General features: G+C 38.5%; 1 protein-coding gene across 1 annotated transcript in view; it reads left to right on the forward strand.

The window, feature by feature from the left end:
* kifap3a (kinesin-associated protein 3a) overlaps window positions 1–24,280 on the forward strand; it is a 229,571-nt gene that overhangs the window by 152,735 nt on the left and 52,556 nt on the right. The window contains exons 17-19 of the mRNA XM_078561360.1: window positions 552–637; window positions 9,286–9,475; window positions 20,407–20,503. Coding sequence (XP_078417486.1) covers window positions 552–637; window positions 9,286–9,475; window positions 20,407–20,503 — 373 coding nt within the window. The remainder of the gene's footprint in view (window positions 1–551; window positions 638–9,285; window positions 9,476–20,406; window positions 20,504–24,280) is intronic.

Below are 24,280 nucleotides of genomic sequence, written 5' to 3' on the forward strand. Positions count from 1 at the left end.
TTGTTACCTCTAGATTTGACTATTCGAATGCACTCCTGGCTGGCCTCCTATATTCTACCACCTGTAAACTTGAGGGCATCCAAAACTTTGCAGCCCTTGTTTTAACATGCATCAAATCCCTTTCAGCCATCACCCCTGGGCTCATTGACCTTGACCGGCACCTGGTTAAGCAATGCCTTGATTTTAAAATTCTCCTCTACGTTTTCAAATCTGTCTAGGGTCCTGCTCCTCGCTATCCCTAATTTTCTCCACCCCCACAACCCTCCGAGATTCTGCACTCCTCTAATTCTGGCCTCATGAGCATTGCTGATTTTAATTGCTCAGCTATTGTCAGCTGTGCCTGAAACTGGAATTTCCTCTGTGGTTCAGTGTCATATTTTGTTTTATGTGTCTGTCAAGTGCTGTGTGACATTACTTTAAAGGTGCTATATAAAAAGAAGTTGTTGTTAATGTGCAGCCTGAAACACAATACTTCTTGCTTCCAAAGGCCCTTTGCAATAATATAGCATACTTGACTGGAATGTTGCTTTTCCTTAATGCGCTGTTCATAGAGGCTCCAGCATACTTGATTGACCTGATGCATGATAAAAATGCAGAGATACGGAAAGTGTGCGACAATACATTGGACATTATTGCGGTAAGGAAAAAATGTTGAGTCTGCGTTTATCTTACAACTTTTCTTTTTGGCCCATATCAAATGGGAAGCAATTGAAGAAGTAGGGGAGATGTGTAAAATGGGAAAAAAAATAGATTGTGATGTATATGATCGAGAGTCATAGAGTCATTTACGACACAAGAGACGGCCATTCGACCCATGCCTGTTCTCCATAGAGTAATCCAGTCAGTCTCCTTCGCCTGCTCTAATCCCATAGCCCTGCAAGTTTATTTCCTTCAAGTGTCCATCCAATTTCCTTTTGATTTGTCACACTGCTTGACATCTGGTACTGGATGAGCAGCAATTTCCTCAAACTCTTGTCGTTGGTCCCTACCTCAGCTCGGTTCCCTAGATACCTACCTCATCCTTTTCCATGGCAGTTGTCTAAGACTGTACCAGAAAGCTTGCAGCTTTGCTGTCATAATAAACACTGAGATGGGCTTCGACCACACAGCCGTTCCATCACCAAGACAGCCTACTTCCAACTCCGTAACACTAGCCAAATCCACCCCTGCCTGAGTGCATCTCCCCTGAGTCCTCATCCGTGCTTTTGTCACCTCTAGACTTAACTATTTCAGTTGTGTGTCAGCCGTGGCTCTCTTGGTAGCACACTCTCCTCTGAGTCGCAAGGTTCTGGGTTCAAGTCCCACTCCAGGGCTTGAGTACAAAATATCATGTTTGACATTCCAGTGCAGTACTGAGAGAGCGCTGCACTGTTGCCATCTTTCAGATGAGACGTTAAGCCAGGGCCCCATCTGCCTGTTCGGGTGACTGTGAAAGATCCCATGGCACTATTTAGATGAAGCACAGGACAGTTATTCCTGTTTCCTGGCCAATATTTGGCCCTTAGTCAACATCACAAAAAAACATATGATCTGGTGTTTATCACATTGCTGTTTGTGGGAGCAATGCGCATGTTGATTGCTGTGTTTCCTACATTACAACATCGACTACATCTCAGAAGTACTTAATTGGCTGTAAGCGCTTTGAAATGTCTGGTGTCATGAAAAGTGCTGTATGCAGGTCTTTCTTTTCTTTTTAATGCTCTCTTGGCTGGTCTCCCATCTTCCACCCTAAATAAGTGAGGGCTCATCCAAAACCCTGCTGTCTGTGTCATAACTTGCACAAAGTCCTATTCACCCATCATCCCTTTGGTCACTGACCTACATCTGGAAACACTTCAGTTTTAAAATTCTCTTCAACTCCCAGCTCCTCACCCTGCCATCATGGTGTCATCCCTCCTTATCTCTGTAACCTCCCACAACCCACATGAGATGTCTGCGTTTCTCCAATTCTAGCCTCTTATGCGTTCCTCATTTTAATCACTCCATCGTTGGTGGTCACACCTTTAGCTGCTTATGCTCAAAGCTTTGGAATTCCTGCCCTCAACTTTTCTCCTCTCTGCTCCTTTAAGCCCTCCTTAAAACCTGCCTCCAACCAAGCTTTTGGTTATTTGACCTAATATCTCCTCCTGCTGCTCAATGTCAAATTTCTTTTGATAATCTTATGGAGCACCTTGGATACTTTACAATATTAAAAGTGCCATATTAATGTAAATTAGCAGTGTTGTAGGATTGGCATTGAGGATTGATTGTAGACAAGTGAACTTAATGCATTTGGCCTAATTTCTGTACCAAAGTTAGCTGTGGATATCCAATAAAAATAATGGGAATTTTATTTTTGGATAGGACAGGGTTAATTCTGTAAGTAACATAAAGTTTAGTATGTTTTTAAAAATGGATTCCTTACCTGGTCAAAAATAACCTTATGCTTAAATCATTCACATTAATAAAGTGCACCGGATTTTTTTGTTGCTTACTTTCTTCTACATTACACAATTTCTAGAAATACATTATGCGGATAATGTTTTTCTCTAAATGTCTGAGTGGATAAATGCACTGCACAGTGTAGTATTTAGCCTTGCAACCAGGAAGATCTCATAAGGTTACTCCCTGGTCTGAGTTAACTGCCTTTGCTGCAACTGAAGGTGAAATACAGTTGACTACAGCCTTTCAAGGCTATTGAGATTAAAAGTCTTCCAGAGTTCCTGATCCTAATTCTGATTTTGCATCTATAAATAGTGCATCTCTATGTTGGGTGAGGACAGTGCAGGTTTACTGTACTTACGATCATCCCCATACCACCTCCCCACACCTAGGTTTGAATATTAAGCCTTGACGGGTTGCAAAGGCTTACTTGAAGAATGCTAACTTGGTCAACATACCAGAGAGCTGTGAGCACTCTTGGAGCTGTACCCAGCAATAGTGTTTATCTTCTGGAGAACGGGGAAGAATGGATGCTATTGGTTCTTTCTTGACAATCTGTAGAAGTGTTGCCAGAATATCTTTGTAATTATGCCATTAAAATAAATGGAAACAAACCTAAAGCAAAGTTAATCTGGTGCTCTAGAGGAGAAGGCCATAAAAGGAAAGACCACATTATTATTAAATCAAAAATCCTTAATTGACCTTTATTACAGATTAATATTTGTATTTGTTTTGGTCAGCAATGCTGTATAATATATTTTACCTTGTCATTGATATAGACCAGTTAACATTGTGGCCCCTTCCTCAAGTAAATGCTGGAATTTGTATATTTTTGTTGGCGTTTTGTCTACTTAAAATACATTTGATTAATACCTTGGTAGGAATGTCCTGTTTCACCCCAAATCCTGAATAACTTGCCAGGCTTTTAGATCATTTGTAAGTGACATAATTTCTTATATTTTCATTTGAGATTTGTTTACCACACGCAGCTTCAGATGTGAAGATTAAGAGATGTACTAACTGAACACTAAGTTTTGATTTTCTTTTGTATCAAACATTGAAGTTGAAGTTCAGTAGTATTGCTAACAAAACTGTTCATCTACAAATTTGGAAATTAAGCCCATCAGTATCTCTAAACAGAAAAAGGAATTCAGTATTTTGGGTAAAAGGCTTACGTCAGGCAAATAAATTCTGGCCAGGGCTCTACATCCAAAATTATAACCTGTCTTTTCTCTTTACAGGTGATAATGACTCTGCTGTACATGACAATTTCTGCTTTTGTTTCAAATTATTAGCATAATACCTCTCATATAAAATTGAATATACGAAGGAACAGTGTTGATGAGCACTCTTTACATTTGTTCAGTGCTTGTCCTCTCATGTAACATTAGAACATAAGAAATAGGAGCAGGAGTGGTCTATATGACCACTTGAGCCTGCCTTGCCATTCAATAAGATGACCTTATTGAATGATCTTGGCCTCAACTCCACTTTCCCGCCTGCTCCCCATAACTCTTGACTGGGAAAATAGATCCGTTTGTGCTCTTCAACCTTCAACTCTGAAACTATATAGAAGGTATAAGTTTTTAGTGTTGGTAAGCTTGTCAACTTGATAAAATGGATAGCAGTTGTGAAGTACATTGTAACGCTGTTTGTAATAATAGCTTTGGATAGACTAATGTGTAATCAATGGGAATTAATAGGTTAGGAGCAAGCGAAGGCTTACTAAGAATGAAACAATTTCTCAGTTTTTGTTTTAACATAGCTATAAACATTTGTAGCCAAGATCTGGTTTTGTTTTTTTTTTCTGGTTTTCAAATTCTGTTCACTTAAATTAATACCATGTATGAATACATCTTATTTTGGACCATTTATTTCACCTTTGTTTTCTTCTCAATGTAAATTTCAGTTGGCAATATTCAGTCAATAGGACAACTAGCTGAAAATTCCAGCTTTAGACTCACTCACTTGATTCCCATTATCAGTCTTTTCCAAGTTAGATTTATATTGACCTTGCTTGAGGGAAATTTGCTGAGAAAATAATTTTGTTATTGTAGGAGTTTGTGATTGACTTATTAACTTTGAGAAGTTACTAACAGTTCCAGTCAACACCAATGTTTCCCGCTTTATTCTTTAAAATAACAATATTAGGTAGGTAAGGAACAGCAGGTTTTGGATGTGAAAATCTTTGATATATTTTGTTAGTTACAAGATTCAAGCTCTTATGCCAATTGTGCGCCTAATGAGTTCATGGCATTAATACTAACTATCCAGAGACAAGGCAATCATCAATAATGAAATATTCTCCAATAGTGGCTAAAATGCTTAATAACCTAATAAGAAACATAAGCAATAACAGTAAGGGTAGGCCACATAGCCCCTTGAAATCATTCAGCCATTTAATAAGATCGTGGCTGATCGTTAACCTAAAACCTACTTTCCTGCCTGATCCCATATCACTTGTTACCTCTTATTGTCCAAAAATCTATTGATCTCAGCCTTGAACCTACTCAGTAACTAAACCCTCTGGGGTAGAGGATTCCAATAATTCACAGCCCTGAGTGAAATAATTTCTCCTCATCTCAGTCGTCAATAATCAATGCTTTATCCGCTGATGTTTCCTGGTTCTAGACATTCCAGTCAGGGGAAACAGCCTCTTAGCAAACACCCTTTCAAGCCCCTTCAGAATCTTTTATCTTGCACTGAGATCACTTCTTGCTGTCTGGAATTTAGAAGAATATAGATCAATTTTACTCAATCTCTGCTCATTAATCTACACTGTCATTCCAGGAATCAGATTTAGTGAGCCTTTGTTGCATCCCCTTTCAGGCAAATACATGCTTCTTTAGATATGTAGACCAAAACTACACAGCATTACTGGTGTGGTCTTACCAAAGCCCTGTGCAATTCCAGCAAGACTTCTTTACCCTTGTATTCCAACCTTCTTACATTGGAGGCCAACATATAATTTGTCTTCCTAAATGTTTGCTGTACCTGCATGTTAACTTTCTGTTCAGAACTTTGTTCTCATGAAAGGTCATCAGCTTGAAATATGAACTCCATTTCTCTCCATAGTTGCTGCCTAACCTGCTGAACATTCACAGCATTTTTTTAAATTTCAGATTTCCAGCATCTGCTGTATTTTACTTTTGTGTTAACTTTGTATTTATTGTACAAGGACACCCAAATCCCTCTGAACACCAACATTTAATAGTTTCTCACCATTTATAAAGTCTTCTGTTTTTTTCTATTCTTCCTACCAAAGTGAATAATCTCCCATTTCCACACATTATATTCCATCTGCCACATTGTTGCCCACTCACTTTTAAGTTTTTTATATCCTTTTGCGGGCTGTATCCTCACAGCTTACTTTGCCACCTACTTTTGTGTATTCGGCAAACTTGGATTCATTACACTTGGTCCCCTCATCTAGTTCATTAATTTGGATTGTGTAATGTAATAATAAATTGGAGATGTAACTAAACACTTGCATGGGTAGAAAAGGCTAGGGGAGAAGTTTTTGTCAGCATACACCCCTGACATGGAAGAAAGTAATATATACATCGGAGAGTTTTTTTCCAGATATTAAGAGGAACATAAATTTTCTTGGCAGCAACCTGGAATAGGTTCTCTGTGTTCAAATCCTCGATTAATGGGGTGTGTTCCATGCATCCACAAGTGACTTCATTGGAAATAGAAGAGCCACAACTTCAGACTGACCTGAGAAACCCTCTGGGGCTGTCTGATTACAAAGAAACCACATTATTGGTTGGTGAATGGGCATTCCCAGTTAGCAGTATTGTTCCCAGGGTTCCATTGCTCTCCAGCTTTTTAAAGTCATGGCTTTTGCTGTTGCCTATGGCGCTGCTCGGTGGTGCTCATTTTGAAACATTGTGGCGAGGGGGAGACCTATTTTAAAATGTCCATTCTGACAATTAAATTGACATTTTTACTGAACTTTCAAAATTATGTAGAACTTTTTGAACAAAAAATTCCCCTTAATTTTTCTTTCCCTTTTAATTATATTTTGTATCTGTATTTGTAGTTTTTTATTAAACATATTCATTACAAAGGAAAGATCTTGTTTCATGTTTGATTGAGTGAGTGCAACTAAATTCCTGATTCAGCTCATTCTCTGGCTTCTTTCACTGCTGCTTATTGTTTATCCAGCAATCTTTATGGCCATGCATATTTTACACACATTTGTCCTTTTGATATGTATGTGTTGCCAAACATTAATGAGGTTACATGTTTGAATTGTGATTATATATAATTTTATCAGTTGCTAAAATTGAATTGGGGTTAAGTGTATATACTACAGTGTTTTTGTTGCTGTGGGAATGTAATTCTCCTTACCTCGAGCGTATCAAACTCCAGATGTACGAAAGTGAAAGAAGACCTGTTTTTCATCAGTAGATATGGAGGAGAGGCAGAAGGGAGTAGTTTGTTTGTCCTACAAGATTGTTAATCAGATAGATATGGTTCAAACGAGTGACATGAACACTGAGGTGTTGAAGAGAGGAAACAGACGAAACATATATAGAAAGTTTGCAATTATAACAGATGTGGTAAAGTTTTAGTGCATGCCTCTTGTTTCATTTATGATTTACCTTAATTGTACTGATGAGTGATGATTTCTGTTTAACTGCAAACAGATTCCTAAATGTCTATTCTCTGATAATGTGCAAGAATGTGTTAACAGCATCTGTTAAAATGTTGCTTCAACTTCACTTGTGATATCTCATTTGCTACTGAATAATTCTCCTTTTATAATATAAGTGAAATATACTATATTCATTTCTTCTCCTCACTCCACACTATGGAAGTCTTTCATCAGGCTTGCTATCTTAAAAACATTTAATTGCATAATGTGATCTTTAATTCTACATACTTTATTGCAAGATTTGTGACCATTTTTAATGTTGCATGTGGTCATGGTGCTTCCTTCCTTCAGGGATGGATTGTGGCCGCTGTCAGGTTGGCAATCTATGGCCAACATCTGCTCATTCGAAGTCAAAGTATATTTCAGTTGTGAGTCTCGACTCCTTTGATGGAAATCAGATTGTATTTTAGGTATTTAAAGCCCCAAACGGCTGCCAGGAATGTTCCTTTACAAGGTGTGTGCCCCCTGTAGCCTAATGAGGCTTTAAACAGGCTACACAAAGTGCTACTTCACCACTACCTTTCAAAATAGCATACAGACTCTGGCCATAAAGAAGCTTGGAGCCACCCCATCAGATTGCCTTGATGTAAGGGACACTAACTCTGTTATTTTCTTTTTTTGTTCTTGTATGCCCTTTTCTATTATTTAATTTCCAAAATACTTCTAAAAAGATTTTGGCAAAAGAAACGAATTAGTCCTCATTTTGATATTTCTCCAGGGAAAAGGGGGACTGAATCCAAAGGAAAAAATTGAAGAGTTTCTCCACGGAAGGTGAAGAATTTAAAAAGAAAATGTGGGGAAGTCAGGTCAAACAACTTAGACAATCAGATTGACCCCTGCCTCTTTAACAGTTTGAAGATACATTTTCATGCAATATATGACACTGCATGCTATGCAATTAAATGCTAGTACAGAAATTAATGACAGTTTTTCTGATCTATGGATTCAAAACAGATGTATTAGTATTGTATTTATATCTAAGGCATAGAATGGCTTAGGGTGTTTTGCTAGCTTTTTCTGTTAAAATAGGAATTGCTCCATGCTGAGCTTTACCTGTTCACTGCAGTGTTAACTATGGTAGCTATTACTTTTTAAAAACTGGGTTCCTGATTTTTCCCCCATAAACTTGATACCTTTACTCTCTTTTAAACATCTCTATTGATTTTGCATCTATAGAACTCAGTATGTTCCAATCCTCACCCCTTTCTGTAACTTTCTCTGGACCTACAGCCATCCAAGAACTCTTGTGTTCCTCAAATTCTGACTACTTGTGCATTCATTACTTTCTTCGCCTCACTATTGGCAGCTGTGCCTCCAGCTGTCCACTCTAAACCTCTCTCTCCTTTAAGAAGCACCTTAAAACCCAAATCTTTGACCAAACCTTTGGTCAGTCAATGTTCATTTTTTGTCACACTTGGATGAAGCACCCTGGGGACCTTTTTCTGTGTTAAAGGTTTTATATTAATGTAGGTTGTTTGTGAGAACATATTTTCTGGTGCACTTTTAATTGGCTTTGTTCAAGTTCTAAAATTTAGTTTCTTTGATCTATTTGACAGTATTAGAGGGAAGAATCTTAAATTAAACAGCTAAAATTAGTTGATGCAGTTGTGCTTTGCTGGTAACTACATTCAGTTTGCAAAGGTAGAAATTACTTATTGCGGTAAGTGATGCCTGTATTTCCTAAATTACGGATTTTAAGTGTGCAATGTAAATTTTTTGCATTGTTTTTGATAAATAACATTAAACTTCTAGATATTTTAAACCTCGTGTTTCATAATCAGTCAGTTTATAGTATAGTGGCATGGCTAATAGAGCTGAACAATGAAAAGTGGGAGAAAGATAACTTGTATTTAAAAAAGCGAAAGGTAATGACTCCTTTGGACCACTAATTTTCAAACTCCCTTCGTTTGATGATGTTTGTCAAAATTAAACCAGAAAGGACAGAGATCCATATTACCCTTTTTGAGCAAAGCAAGCCCTAACCATTAATTCTGCCAAATGAAACAATATTTTTGAATACCTAAAGATAAACGAGCTCCTTGCATTCCTGACAGGTTCATGAGGTTAAGTGGTGTTTATGTTTACATAGACAGTCTGTGGAATTAACCCTCCTCCCTTTCCAGGATGTGGCATGTCCATACATATGTCTGAGGATTCCTACCTCATCACTCAGATAACATAACATGTTTATATTTTGACAGGAATATGATGAAGAGTGGGCCAAAAAAATTCAAAGTGAGAAGTTTCGCTGGCACAACTCTCAATGGCTGGAAATGGTGGAGAACCGCCAGATGGATGAAAGTGAGCCCTGCATATATGGTGATGATGGGATAGAGACATATATCCATGAAGGAGACATTCTTGAAAGACCTGACCTCTTCTACAGTGCAGGTGAGGAAACAGTATATGAAGAAGAAAAGATAAGTAAAGTAAGCAGTAACTATTGGAAATTAATGTATAGATTGATACCATTAAGAACACTAGGTTTTCATTTTGAAACTTGTAAAATGCATTTCATGATTACTAAACCATGACAGATTAACCCAATGAATCTGCCATTTCAGCTGTTTGTATCACTGTGTACATGTGCATGTGTGAAATTTCAGCCTCTTTTCACTTATCTGGGTTAGTAATCTTTTGTAGCCATATTTTCAAGCATTTTAATGTGTAATAATGCATAAAATAAATTTGCTGGAATTATTTCTTTGTAGCTAAAAAAAGTGCCATTGCATGGCAGGGGTATTAAATGAGTAGCTAAGAGACATAAGATTTATAGCACCGAAGGAGACCATTTGGTCCATTGCATCTATGCCAGGCGAAAAAGTGTTATCCAGTCTAATCCAAACTTCTAGCTCTTGAGGTGCCTTCAAGGCTACAAGTCAAGCAAATATCCAAACATTTTTAAAAAGCATCGAGGGTTTCTGCCTCTAACACTCTTCCAGGAAGTAAGTTACAGACTTACCCTCTGGGTGAAAAAATACTTCCTCAACTCCCCTCTAATCTTTCCATCAATCACTTTAAACCTATACCCTCTGGTTATGGACCTCTCTTATGGAAATAGGCCCTCCAAATCCACTCTGTCTAGGTCCATCATGATTTATCCACCTCAATTAAATCTCCCATTAGCTGCCTCAGTTCCAAAAAAAAGCACAGCCTATTTACTCTTGTCTCATAGCAAGAATTCTCCATTCTTCGCAACATTCTCGTAAATCTCTTCTGTATCCTCTCTAATGTGATCGCATCCTTTGTTTCATGTGGTGACCAGAACTGTATGTTGTACTGTAGCTGCTGTCTGATTAGTGTTATTATACAGTTTTCACAGAACCGTTCTGTTTTTTTATTGGTTGAAGTCTAGAGTAAAGAAAAATTTCCTGTATGCCTTCTTAAACACTTAGCTACTTGTTCTGCTACTTTCAGGAATCTGTAAACATACACTCCAAGGTTCCTCTGCTTCTCAGTATCCTTCCATTGATTGTGTATCACTCACCTTGATTGTCTTCCACGCATCTCAGGATCAAATTCCATTTGCCACTCTACTATCCAACTGAACAGTTCATTAACATCTTCCTGCATGCTATAACTTTCTTCCTTACTGCCAACACAATGGCCAATTTTCGTATCACTGCAAACATCTTAGTCACACATTTAAGTCTAAATCATTGACATGTACTACAAACAACAAGGGACCCAGTACTGAGCCCTACGGAATCCCACTGGATACAGCCTTCCAGTCACAAAAACGTGAGCCTTTGCTTCCTGGGCATTGAGCCAGTTTTGGATCCAATGTGCCACTTTACCTTTGATCCCATGGGCTTTCAATTTAATGATCATTCTGACATGTGGGGCCTTGTCAACAGCCTTGCTAAAATTCATGTAGACTATGTGAAACTCACTGCCTTCATTGGCTCCTTGTTAACTCCTTAAAAAATTTTGATCAAGTTAGTCAGACACAGCCTTCTCTTAACTGATCCACGCTGAAAGACCTTTATTAAACCGTGCCTCTCTAAATTACAATCTATACCATCTCAGCATGTTTTTTACACCACCAGGATGACTGGCCTATAATTCCTAGCTATTCCTCCCTCTTTTTTCAAAAATGGCATAACTTTAGCAATCCTCCAGCCCTCTGGCGCCGTACCTGCAGCCAGAGAGGATTGGAAAATGATGATCAGAACGTCTGTTATTTCCTCCTTTTGCTTCCCTTTGCAACTTGAGATACATTTCTTCCAGGCAAGTGTTTTATCCATTTTTCAGGATGTTTAACACCTTACTATTTCCTCCCTCAGCATGTTTATGCGACCAGTATTTTACAGTCATCCTCCTTAACTACAATGTCTGCTTTATCTCTCTCTTTAGAGAAAATGGGTGCAAATTATTTGTTAAGAACCATACCATATCTTGCGCCTTCACACTCAAGTTCGCTTTTTGGTCTCTATTGACCCTACTCGCTCTTTAGTTATCATCTTGCTCTTTATCTATTTATAAAACATGAAACATTTATGAAACAAATTTGGGTTTTCTTGATTTTACTTGCTAATTCCTTTCATGCCCTCTATTTTCCCAATTTCGTTTTTATTTCCACCCCTGCATTTTCTATGCTCCTCCAGGCTTTCTGCAGTATTAAGCTCTTAGCACCAGACAAACACTTTTTTTTTGCCATATTCTTCTCTGTATGCTCTTTGGCACCTGGTGGTAGTGTTCTGCTCCTTTTCTTAGTGTGAACATATTTGTTCTGAACCCTCTTAATTTTGTCCTTGAATGTCTCCCATTGCTCTCCATGAATTTACCTTGCAATTGCTGTTTCCCATCCACTATTTCCAAATCACAACTCGGCTTGTTAAAATTTGCCTTTCCCCAATTTAAAACTTTGACTAAAGCAAATGCTGCAAATGATGGAAATCTGAAATAAAAAAATGTAGGAGGGGTATCAGTGGAAGAACCATGATGAAAGGTCATTGACTTGAAATGTTGGTTTTTCTCTTCATAGCTACTGCCTGACCTATTGCTAGCATTTTCTATTTTTATTCAAAGTCTGTCTTTATCCTTTTCCACATCTGACTGTAATATGATCACTACCACTAAAATGCTCTCCAGCTGATACCCCTTCCACCTGCCCAGGTTTATCCCCTAAAACTAAGTCCAAAACTGCCATCCTTTTGTTGGTTTTTTTACATTCTGGCTAAAAAGCTTTTCTGAATATGTTGTAATAATTCTGCACATGTCTATCTATGCCCTCAGCTTATCTGCTTTATTCACTAGATTCCTTGCATTGAAGTATATACCATTATTCATTCCTTTGCTGTCTATCTTTTCATTAATTCCTGGATCTTCCATACTCACTTATTAATTTTCAGCTTTTCATTTTCAGCTTTGCTTCTCTCCCTTCTGAATCTACACTGAGGTTCCCACCACCCTGCCAAGCTGGTTTAAACCCTGCCTCAAAGCACTCGTAAACCTCCGTGTCATGTTATTAGCTTTGGCCCCGTTGAGGTGTAACCTGTCCAGCTTGACGCTGGCCAGAGGGAGACAACATACCATCCTGGAGTCTGCAGTCACAGAAATGCCTGCCTGGTTACCTAGCTATTAACTTTGCATCTGCAGTCACTGAGGAAGAGGATGTTGCCAATGTCACAGTAAAAGCAGAGGTAGTACAGCAATTTGGTAGGATAAAAATAGATAAAAAGGAGCTACTTAAAAGGTTGGCAGCACTCAAAGTAGAAGAGTCACCAAGTTCACATGGGACGCATCATATATTGCTGCGGGAGACGGAAAAGGATAACAATCCTCTGTAGATATAGAAGCAATGCCAGCAGACTAGATGATTGTAAATAATACACCACAGTTCAAAAAAAAGGTGAGGAGTAAATCCGCTAACCACAGGCTAGTCAGCCTAATCCCTATGGTGGAAAATTTTTATACAATAATCAAGGGCAAAATTGTCATTTGGAAGAATATAGATTAATCAATGATAGTCAGAAAGGACTTATTAAGGGCAAATTGTGTTTGACTAAGTTGATTGACTTCATTGATAGAGCAACAAAGAGATTTCTGTATTCTGTATATGGACGTTCAAAAAGCGATTGATAAAGTAGAATGTAATAAAATAGTTAGCAAAGTGGCTGAGTGGACACAAAATTAGCTAAGGGGCAGAAAGCAGAGTAGTGTTGATAGCTTGTTTTTCAGACTGGAGGGAAGTATACAGTGGTGTCCCACAGGGCAGTGAAGGGATGGAAGAAGAATGAGGGTAGGCAATATAAACAATAGTATAATTTTTAAGGGGGTACCAGAGCAGAGACACCCCAGGTGTATGTACACAGGATTTTTGAAGATGGAGGACAAGTTGAGAAAGCTGTTGAAAAAATATATTTGATCCTTGGCTTCATGAAATAGACACAAAGTACAAAAGCAAGGAAGTTATACTGAACCTTAATAAACGACTGGTTAGACACCTGGAGTTTTGTGGACAATTCTGGGCACCACCCTTTAGGAAGGACGCTAAGTCCTTGGTGAATATGCAGAGGAGATTTATTAGAATGCTATGAGGGGGACTTAGATACATGTAGAGACTAGGAAAATTGGAGAGTTTAAGGAGTGATTTAATGGAGATGTTCAAAATTTTGAATGGTGCTGATAGGTTAAATAAGGAAAATCTTTTCAGTGGCAGAAGGATCGCTATCCAGAGGACACAGCTTTTAGGTAATTCACAGAAGAACTGGAGGCATAATGAGAATTTTTATTAAACAGTGAGTTATTACCTGGAATGCTGTGCCAGAAAGGGTGATGGAAACAGATTCAACAATAATTTCAAAAGGGAATTGAATACATACATGAAGAGGAAAATTTTGCATGGCTATGGGGATAGAACAGGGATGTTATTGAGTAATTGGATAGCTCTTTCACAATGGACCGTATAACTTCCTTTTGTGATGTGTTGTCCTGTGATTCTGTTATGTATTATGTTGTAATAACACACAGTACAGCTCACTGTCTCCCAAAAGAAAGTGATACCAGTGCTTGTTTAAGGACAGATTTTATTTTATTTGTTCCACAGTATATAGACAATTTGAAAATTCTATATAACAAAAAAAATGAAAACTGTCATTTTTTTTCAAATAACTGTTACAGTGCAAATCAGTGAAGTATGAGGTAAAATATGCAAGATCCAAAAAACATTAAAGAGCATTCAGTCGACGAAAGCCCCAAGGCCTAGCTGGTGATCAGTTGAATTAAGCAAAATTCTAAATTGATACCACCACTCTACATTATACATAGAGGAGAGAGAGATTTTTCCAATATTTTGAAGACAGCAACAGTTACAACAATAGGAAGGGCAAAGGCGCCAGTTAATAGAAGTTCTTCAACTTGTCTTTGTCCTCGGTTGTGATTATAAAATGAGCCGTAGAATGGTTACAGCACAGAAGGAGGCCATTTGGCCCATTGAGGCTGTTCCAACTCTCTGCATGAGCAATTTAGCTAGTTCCACTCCCTGGGCTTCATAGAAACATAGAATAAAGGAGCAGGAGTAGGCCATTCGGCCCTTTGAGCCTGCTCTGCCTTTCATCATGATCATGGCTGATCATCCAACTCAATAGCCTGCTCCCGCTTTCTCCCCATATCCTTTGATCCTTTTCGCCCCAAGAGCTATATCTAACTCCTTCTTGAAAACATACTATGTTTTGGCCTCAACTACTTTCTGTGGTAGCAAGTCCCACAGGCTCACCACTCTCTGGGTGAAGAAATTTCTCCTTATCTCAGTCCTAAATGGTTTACCCCGTATCCTCAGACTGTGACCCCGGTTCTCGACTCCCCCACCATTGGGAACATCTTTCCTGCATCTACCCTGCCTAGTCCTGTTAGAATTTTATAGGTTTCTATGAGATCCCCCTCATTCTTCTGAACTCCAGCGAATATAATCCTAACCGACTCAATCTCTCCTTACATGTCAGTCCTGCCATCCCAGGAATCAGTCTGGTAAACCTTCGCTGTACTCCCTTTATAGCAAGAACATCCTTCCTTAGATAAGGAGACCAAAACTGCACACAATATTCCAGTTGTGGTCTCACCAAGGCCCTGTATAATTGCAGCAAGACATCCCTGCTCCTGTACTCGAATCCTCTCGCTATGAAGGCCAACATACCATTTGCCTTCTTTACCGCCTGCTGCACGTGCATGGTTATCTTCAGCGACTGGTGTACAAGGACACCCAGGTCTTGTACATTCCCCTCTCTCAATTTATAGCCATTCAGATAATAATCTGCCCTCCTGTTTTTGCTACTAAAGTGGATAACCTCACATTTATCCACTTTATACTGCATCTGCTATGCATTTGCTCACTCACTCAGCTTGTCCAAATCACACTGAAGTATCTCTGCATCCTCCTCACAGCTCACCCTCCCACCCAGCTTTGTGTCATCTGCAAATTTGGAGATATTACATTTAGTTCCCTCATCTAAATCATTAATATATATTGTGAATAGCTGGGGTCCAAGAACCGATCCCTGCAGTATTCCACTAGTCACTGCCTGCCGTTCGGAAAAAGACCCGTTTATTCTTATTCTTTGTTTCCTGTCTGCCAACCAGTTTTCTATCCATCTCAATACACTACCCCTAATCCCACATGCTTTAATTTTACATGCTAATCTCTTATGTGGGACTTTGTTGAAAGCCTTCTGAAAGTCCAAATAAACCACATCCACTGGCTTCCCCTCATCAACTCTACCAGTTACATTCTCAAAAAATTCCAGTAAATTTGTCAATCATGATTTCCCTTTTGTAAATCCGTGCTGACTCTGTCCGATTCTGCCACTGTTTTCCAAGTGCTCAGCTATTAAATCTTTTATAATGGACTCTAGAATTTTCCCCACTGCCAAAGTCAGGCTGACTGGTCTATAATTCCCTGTTTTCTCTCTACCTCCCTTTTTAAATAGTGGGGTTTCATTAACTACCCTCCAATCTAGAGGAACTGTTCCAGAGTCTATAGAATCTTGGAAGATGACCACCAACGCATCCACTATTTCTAGGGCCACTTCCTTAAGTGCTCTGGGATGTAGATTATCAGGCCCTGGGGACTTATCGGCCTTCAATCCAATCAAGTTCCCTACTAATACTGATTTCTTTCAGTTCCTCGCTGTCACTAAACCCTGCGTTCCCCAACATTTTTGGTATGTTATTTGTGTCTTCCTTTGTGAAGACAGAACCAAAGTATGCATTTAGTTGGGCAGCCATTTCTTTGTTCTCCATTATAAGTTCCCCTGTTTCTGACTTTAAGGGATCTACCATTGTCTTCACCAATCTTTTTCTCTTCACATACCTATAGAGTACAGTCAGTTTTTATGTTCCCCGCAAGCTTACTCTTGTACTCTATTTTCCCCTGGTTGATCAATCCCTTGGCCCTCCTTTGCTGAATTCTAAAGTGTTCCCAATCCTCAGGTCCGTTGTTTTTTTTTAGCCAGTTTGTATGCCTGTTCCTTGGATCTAATACTATCTCTAATTTTCCTTGTAAGCCATGGTTTGGCCACCTTTCCTGTTTTACTTTTGCGCCAGACAGGAATAAAGAATTGTTGCAGTTCACCCATGCGCTCTTTGAATGTTTGCCATTGCCTATCCACCGTCATCTTTTTAAGTAACGTTTCCCAATCCATCATAGCCAACTCACGCCTCATACCACCGTAGTTTCCTTTATTAAGATTTAGGATCCTAGTCTCAGAATCAACTACGTCACTCTCCATCTTGATGAGGAATTCTATCATATTATGGTCGCTCATCTCCAAGGGGCCTCGTACAACTAGATTGCCAATTATTCCTTTCCCATTACACAATACCCAGTCTAGGATGGCCTGTTCTCTAGTTGGTTCCTCAACATATTGGTCCAGAAAACCATCCCATATACATTCCAGGAATTCCTCCTCCACGGTCTTGTTACTAATTTGATTTGTCCAATCTATAAGCAGATTAAAGTCACCCATAATTACAGATGTTCCTTTATTGCATGTGTCTCTAATTTCCTGTTTAATGCCATTCCCAACATCGCCACTACAGTTTGGGGGTCTATATACAACCCCCACTAACATTTTTTGCCCCTTAGTGTTTCTTAGCTCTACCCATACAGATTCCACATCGTCAGAGCTAATATCTTTCCTCACTATTGCGTTAACTTCCTCTTTAACCAGCAATGCAACTCCACCGCCTTTTCCTTTTTGTCTGTCCTTCCTAAATACTGAATATCCCTGGATGTTGAGTTTCCATCCCTGGTCACCCTGTAGCCATGTCTCCGTAATCCTGACTATATCATACCTGTTTACATCTACTTGTGCGGCTAATTCATCCACTTTATTGCGAATGCACCTTGTGTTAAGGCACAAAGCCTTAAGGCTTGTCTTTTTAACATTACTTGTCCCGTTCCCACTATTTCAAACCAATGGAACTACTCCAGAATCTAGGGATTTGGGAAGATCACAAGCAGTGCATTCCCCGCCTCGCCAGCCACCTCTTTTTAGAGCCCGAGGTTGTCAGGTCGAAGGATTTGTTGGCTTTCAATTGAATTAATCTCCAGTACTTTTTCTTTAATTTACTAAGCTCCTCACTTTCATTAGACCCTTCGTTCCCCACTATTTCTGATATTTTTGTGTCCTACTCTGAGGACAGATATACAATATTTGTTTAACATTGTTGCCAGTTCCTTGTTCCCCATTATAACTTATCCTGTCTCAGCCTCTAAAGGACCATCATTTTGCAATCTATTTTTATACTTGTATTGTTTACTCCAATTTTCTGTTTTTACCTTATCAATGTTTAGATCCTTTGTATCTAAAACTCTACCAGTTGTCAGGCTTATTACTGTTCTTGGCAATATTATAAGCCTCTGCTTTTAAGCTAATAATATCCTTTGTCTCTTTAGTTAGCCACAGATGGGTCTTTTTTCCCGTGGTGTTTTTATTTCTCGATGAAATGTAGATTTGTTGAGAATTATCAAATATTTTTAAAAATCTGTGCCATCACTCACTCACTGTCATGCCTTTTATTCTAATCTACCTGAGCAAACTTGCCCCATACCTGTTCAATTGGTTTTATTTAAGTTCAATATTCTAGTTTAATGCATCACACTCAAACTCAATGTGGAATTCATAATATTATGATCCATAGAACCGTAGAAAAGTCATGGCGCAGAAAGAGGCCATTCAGTCCATCATATCTGTGCCGGCCAGAAAAAGATGAAAAAGAAACTAGCCGCTCATTTTAATCCCACTTTCCAGCACCTGGTCCATAGCCTTGCAGGTTACAGCGCTTCAAGATGCAGATCCAAGTACCTTTTAAATGAGTTGAGCGTTTCAGCCTGAACCACCGATTTAGGCAGTGAATTCCAGATGCCCACCACCCTCTGCATGAAAAAATTTTCCCTCATGTCCCCTCTAACCCCTCTAACCTTAAATCTATGCCCCCTGGTAATTGACCCCTCAGTTAGGGGAATTAAGTCTTTACTGTCTACCCTATCTAGGCCCCTCATAATTTTGTACACCAAGTGAGTTATCCATTAGCCTCCTTTGTTCTAAGGAAAACAGCCCTAGCCTATAAAATCTTTCGTCATAGCTACAATTTTCAAGGTCTGGCAGCATTCTCTCTGTAATCTCCCCAGAGCAATTATGTCCTCCTTGTAATGTGGTGACCAGAACTGTACACAAAATTCCAGCTGTGGCCTAACCAACAGTGTCATCATTACATCCCTGTTTTTGTATTCAGTAACTCATCCAATAAAGGAAAGCATTCCATATGCTTTCTTTATCACCTTGTCCACCTGTCCTGCCACCTTCAGGGACCTGTTGACATGCACTGCAAGGTCTCTCACTTCCTCAACCTCTCTCAATATCCTCCCATTTATTGAGTATTCCCTTGCTTTGTTTGCCCTCCCCAAATGCGTTATCTCACACTTTTCCGAATTGAATTCCATTTGCCACTTTTCTGCCCACTCAACCAAACCATTGATATCTTTCTGGAGACAACAGCTATCCTCTTCACTATCAACTACACGGCCAATTTTTGTGTCATCTAAAAATTTCCCAATCATGCCTCCCTCACTCTTTCCTGGAGAATATCTTACTATGAGAATAATAGTTGACACTTACCATTAAACAAAAGATCTAAAATAGCCTCTTCCTTGGTTGGTTTCAAGACATATTGTTCCAGGAAATTGTATCTAATGCATTCCATGACTTGTCCTCCAAACTACTTCTGTCAATTTTATTAATTGAGTCCATATGAAGATTGAAGTCTCCCACGATTATTGCATTGCCTTAGTTACATGCTCTTATTGATTAATCCTGAATACAGCAGTAGTTGTTAGCTATTGTTATGGGGTATATAAACTACTCCCACCATCATTTTCCGACCCTTGTTATTTCTCATGTCCACCCATACTGACTCTACTTCCTGCTTTTCTGACCCAAGATCCATGCCATCCTTTATTATCAGGGCTTCTAGCCCTTTCCATTTTGTACGTATTAGCAGTCTTAACCCTGGCATCAGGCAGGCAACACAACTTTGGAACTCCCAGACAGTGGCTGCAGAGAACAGCATCTCTAACTTAGAGGCAGGGACGTTACCCACTGCGCCACAAGACCTCCACTGCCTGAACTGCCAACCCTATATAACCTATTTTATTTATTTAATTAGTTCATGTATTTAATCAATTTAGTTTATAGTTTTTAGTCTTTTAACTAATTACTTATTTTTAGTTATAGGTTGATTAAATTAAATATTTACCTGTAACATGAACCACCATAAATATTGGAGGCAAAAAGCAGCATCTCCTGCCCCTTGTGCACTGAATTCTGACTTGAATCAAGTATCCACCTTTTACACTCTATTTGTATTGCGTTCTGCTTATGATCACTCTGGGCAAGGGCCAGGCAGTCTGTTCCCCTCCCTGGCATTGTGTCATGCATGACTCCAGTTGCCATTTGTAAATAAGTAGCTCTGCTGAAAGAGGCTGCAGTAATATACAAGGATGGGGGAATGATGATAGGAAAGCCAAGACTCCATAAAGAATAGTGACCCAATTAAACGTCAAACCTGGAAACAATGTAGGAAAAAACATTATACCTTTCTGCTTGATTATTTCCTCCTGCCCTTTTCATTGCCTGCAAGATACTTGACCTTTAAAGTATGTAGTATGTGCAACCTTATCAGCAAAGGTAATGTATCAATGTATGTTCTTGTATTTAGTTTCAGCGGCAATATGTGTGCCTTGAGCAAATTATCAGCCTGTGAAGATGTAAAGCAAAATTTAACTATGGGCAGTGATGAATATTTGTTAACTCTGTTTGCAGATGGACTTTTACCCCCTGATGGAGCTATTAGTCCAGATTTTTTAAGTGACTATCAATTTCAAAATGGTGACCTGGTTGGACAGCATCCTTTTAGCAGGTATGCTTAGCTGATGTGAGAACAAACTGCAATATCATGGGAAGTGCAGCTGATATAGATTAATGTCTGATTTATTTTTACAATAAGATTCAAATTTTGGTTCAACCTTGACATTTCTTAAATATTGTCAGAAAATCACCTATAATGTTCAATGAAATTCATTTAAAAAAACTAAAGCCTTATGTTAAAATACATTTGCTGAAAAGAGATCCATTGAATTAAGGTAAATAACTGCTACAAAAAGTGATGTCTCTAAAACATTAGCTTGTTCAGATTGATTACTGCTTGTATATGAAAAAAAATTGTAAAATATTTTTGTATATTAAATACAATGTTTTGCCCCATCTTTCGATTCACTGTAATTGCTCTCAGCCCTTATGCTGGTATGACTCAAAGTATGGTTCTTACACTGATACAGTAATGTTGTTTAAACCTTGAGTATGTAGTTATAGTCTTCATTGTAATGGAACTAATATTTTTTCAGTTGCCAACAAGGCATCTGGTGCTTTTTTCTACCTGTTGATGGTGGTTTGCTCTTAGGGATGTTTGAGTGTTGTTATTCTCTCCCTGCTGCTTTGCAGCTTCTGGGGATTTCATTTCTGCACCAAATATTTGCAATTGGTCGTTGTGTAGTTGATAATTATACAAGCTCATTATTGTAAAAATAACCTGCTGACAACTTCATAGAAACAAATATTTGAAATCTGATTATGAATGTGTTTCAGTACTTAGTAACAATTATCTCAGAAATACTAAGTGAAAGGTTCACGTGTTTTTCACTTCAGCATAAGACTATAGTGGGACTTTGAAACATAGCAGGTTGTGTTCAATAAATGCCTTAAGTTAAGTATACTGGATACTTTCCTCCGCTTCAGCATCACAGACAGCCCCCAACAGCAAACCTGCAGTCTGGAGTATGCCTTTATCCACCCAACACCTAAGTAAATGTAACAAGCCCAGGCGTCAAACCAAACCCTTATCAAGGTCTTCCATGATAGCTTCAGAACAAATGCCATCTGGGAAGAAGTCAATTTCAGATATATCATTCAAATTTCTTTTGAAAATATAATCAGAACTGCCAATGAAATATATACCTTAAAGGATGTATTTGATTTAAATTGAATGGCTTTGCTTTGGAATGCCTCCCTTGTCTTGGGGCTAAATTCTCCTGTCCCATCTGAATATTGTGCAAAGAATCTAATTGACAGTTATTAGTTACCACATTTGAAAACAGTGGACCAGTTAAGTCGGTATAAGATTGTAGTTAAATATTTATGTCTCCTACTAAATTAGGAGGCACAGCAAGTTGTGTAAATGGGTTACAAAAGCGGCATAGACAGACAACGTGGGCAAAACTGTAGCAGATGGAGTTCATTGTGGGAAAGTATGAGGTCATCTACTTTGGATCCGAGAAAGACATATTGGAATATTTTATTCATGTCAAGAAGTACAGAACTGTGGAGAAGCAACGAAATTTACATCAAATATAAAAAAGAAACATCACTTTTTAATAAAAATTATATTTCTCACAAGTCCATTCTGATCACATCTATGTGCCTCCACATTTAAACTCTCGAAAAAGCGTCTGCAATGATGTCGTCTCTTCATGCTACATGAATAATTTTCAAATTATATGGTTGTAGCATTAAACTCCAACGACATAGTCTCAAATTCCTGGTATGAAACTTTGCGATAAGGTTAAAAGATTAATAATATAAATAATAGTGCTTCAGTATTGTTAGAAATGTAGATTTCAACATGTTGTAGAGTCAACACCAAATTCAAAGTCTCTTTTTCCCAGTTGAATACTTTTGCTGGCACAAATTCGACTTTCGAGAAAATAACTAATTGGCCATTCGATCCCCATCTCATCTTCCTGTAATAAAACCGCACTAACACCTGCGTTGCTGGAGTCAACAGCCAGTTTAAACAGCTCAGCATAATTTGGCACTGCTGAAACCAGTGTGGTAGTCAGTATAGCTTTCAAGCTGTCAAAGACACTTTGACACTCCTTTGTACACTCAAATTTCTTGCCTTTAACAGGTTTGTCAGGGGAACCACTACAGTGCTGACATTCGGAACGAACTTCCGATAGAATCCACTCATGCCTAAACCGCAAAATCTCTCATTTTGCCTTAGGCACCGGAAAATTCAAAATACCCCTTATATTTTCTTCTCTCGGCGCTACTTAGCCTTGTCCCACAGCGTAGCTCAAATAAGTTACTTTCGCGTTGGCAAATTCACTTTTTGCCAAGTTTATGACCAAATTGGCCCTTGGTAACCAATCAAACAATTCATTTCAGTATTGTAAATGTTCCTCCCAGGTTTGGCTGAACACAACCAAATCATCAATATATACCACACGGTGGCATAATCCTTCAATGACTTCGTTGGTTAACCTTTGAAAAGTTGCTGCCGCACTTTTCGTTCCGAAGGCATAAATTTGCATTGACCAAGTCCATCCAGGGTTACAAAAGCTGATATTCTTAATGGAACTTGCCAATATCCCTTAAATAAATCGATTTTTGTAATAAACGTTGTGTGTCCAACTTCTCAATGCAGTCTTCTAACTGTGGGATTGGATATGAATCTACCTTTGTTACTGCATTAACTTAGCGATTAAGTATAGATTATCGCAGTTTTACCCATCCAGTTTCGGTACCATTACAATAGGTGAGCTACAGCTACTGTGATTTGATTCAATAATTTAATTTTCCATCATGAATTTAACCTCTTCCCTCACTTGAGCTGACTTCTCTGAATTTAGTCTGTAAGGATGTTGCTTTATGGGTAGCGCATCCCCTACATTAACATCATGTATGGCCAAAGATGGTTTCCTGGGACTATTCTCACAAATCAATTCATGAGTTTGTAATAGCTTTTGTAAGTCACCTTGACAATTTTCTGGAAGGTAGCTTAATATTACCTCTAAATTTTTAAGCACCTACATGTGATCCAATTTGATTAGTGGAGGGTTGCCTTTAGAATTTTCAACTTCTGATTCATTCTCAGAGTGTTGTGATATTTTATTTCACTTCCTACTTCTTTTACTACTGTAAATATATTCCTATTCTGACTTTCTTCCCTGTCATAATATTGCTTTAACATAGTCGTGTGACACACTTGCTGACTTTTCCTCCTGCCTGGAGTACTCAGTACATAATTTAAGAGTTTCTTTTTGATTTGATAAGGTCCAGTAACCTCGCTTTTAAGGGTTCACCAAATACAGGTAATGATGCTAACACCTTGTCTCCAGCTCAAAATTTTGAGCTTTGGCATTTTTATCTGCTCTAGCTTTCATTCTTTGTTGAGCAATTTTCAAATGTGCTTTGATTGATCTTTCCCAGAAATTTGATATGTAAGTCAAAAGTGTATTCTCTTGAGCTTTGGTTAATAAATCTTTCCGTAATTAATTTAAGGGTCTGCTCACCTCATACCCATATATCAGTTCAAAAAGACTGAATCCTGTTGATTCATTAGGGCCTTCCCTAATGGTAAACCGTAAAAATGGAGTTCCTTTATCCCAATCGTTAGGACATTCCTGACAATAGGCTTTAATCATGGTCTTTAAAGTTTGATGCCATCTTTCTATGCTCCTTGTGAATTGATAAACTGATAACTTAAATTGTTTTATTCCCAAACTATTCATTATTTCTTTGAATATTTGTGGCATAAAATTTGAGCCTTGATCTGATTGTATTTCCTTAGGTAATCCATATCTTGTGAAAAAAATTGAACTAACTTTCCACTATCACTTTTGCTGTAATTTTCCCCAAA

This window comes from Cetorhinus maximus, chromosome 17, assembly GCF_964194155.1.
Source record: "Cetorhinus maximus chromosome 17, sCetMax3.hap1.1, whole genome shotgun sequence".
NCBI lineage: Eukaryota > Metazoa > Chordata > Chondrichthyes > Lamniformes > Cetorhinidae > Cetorhinus > Cetorhinus maximus.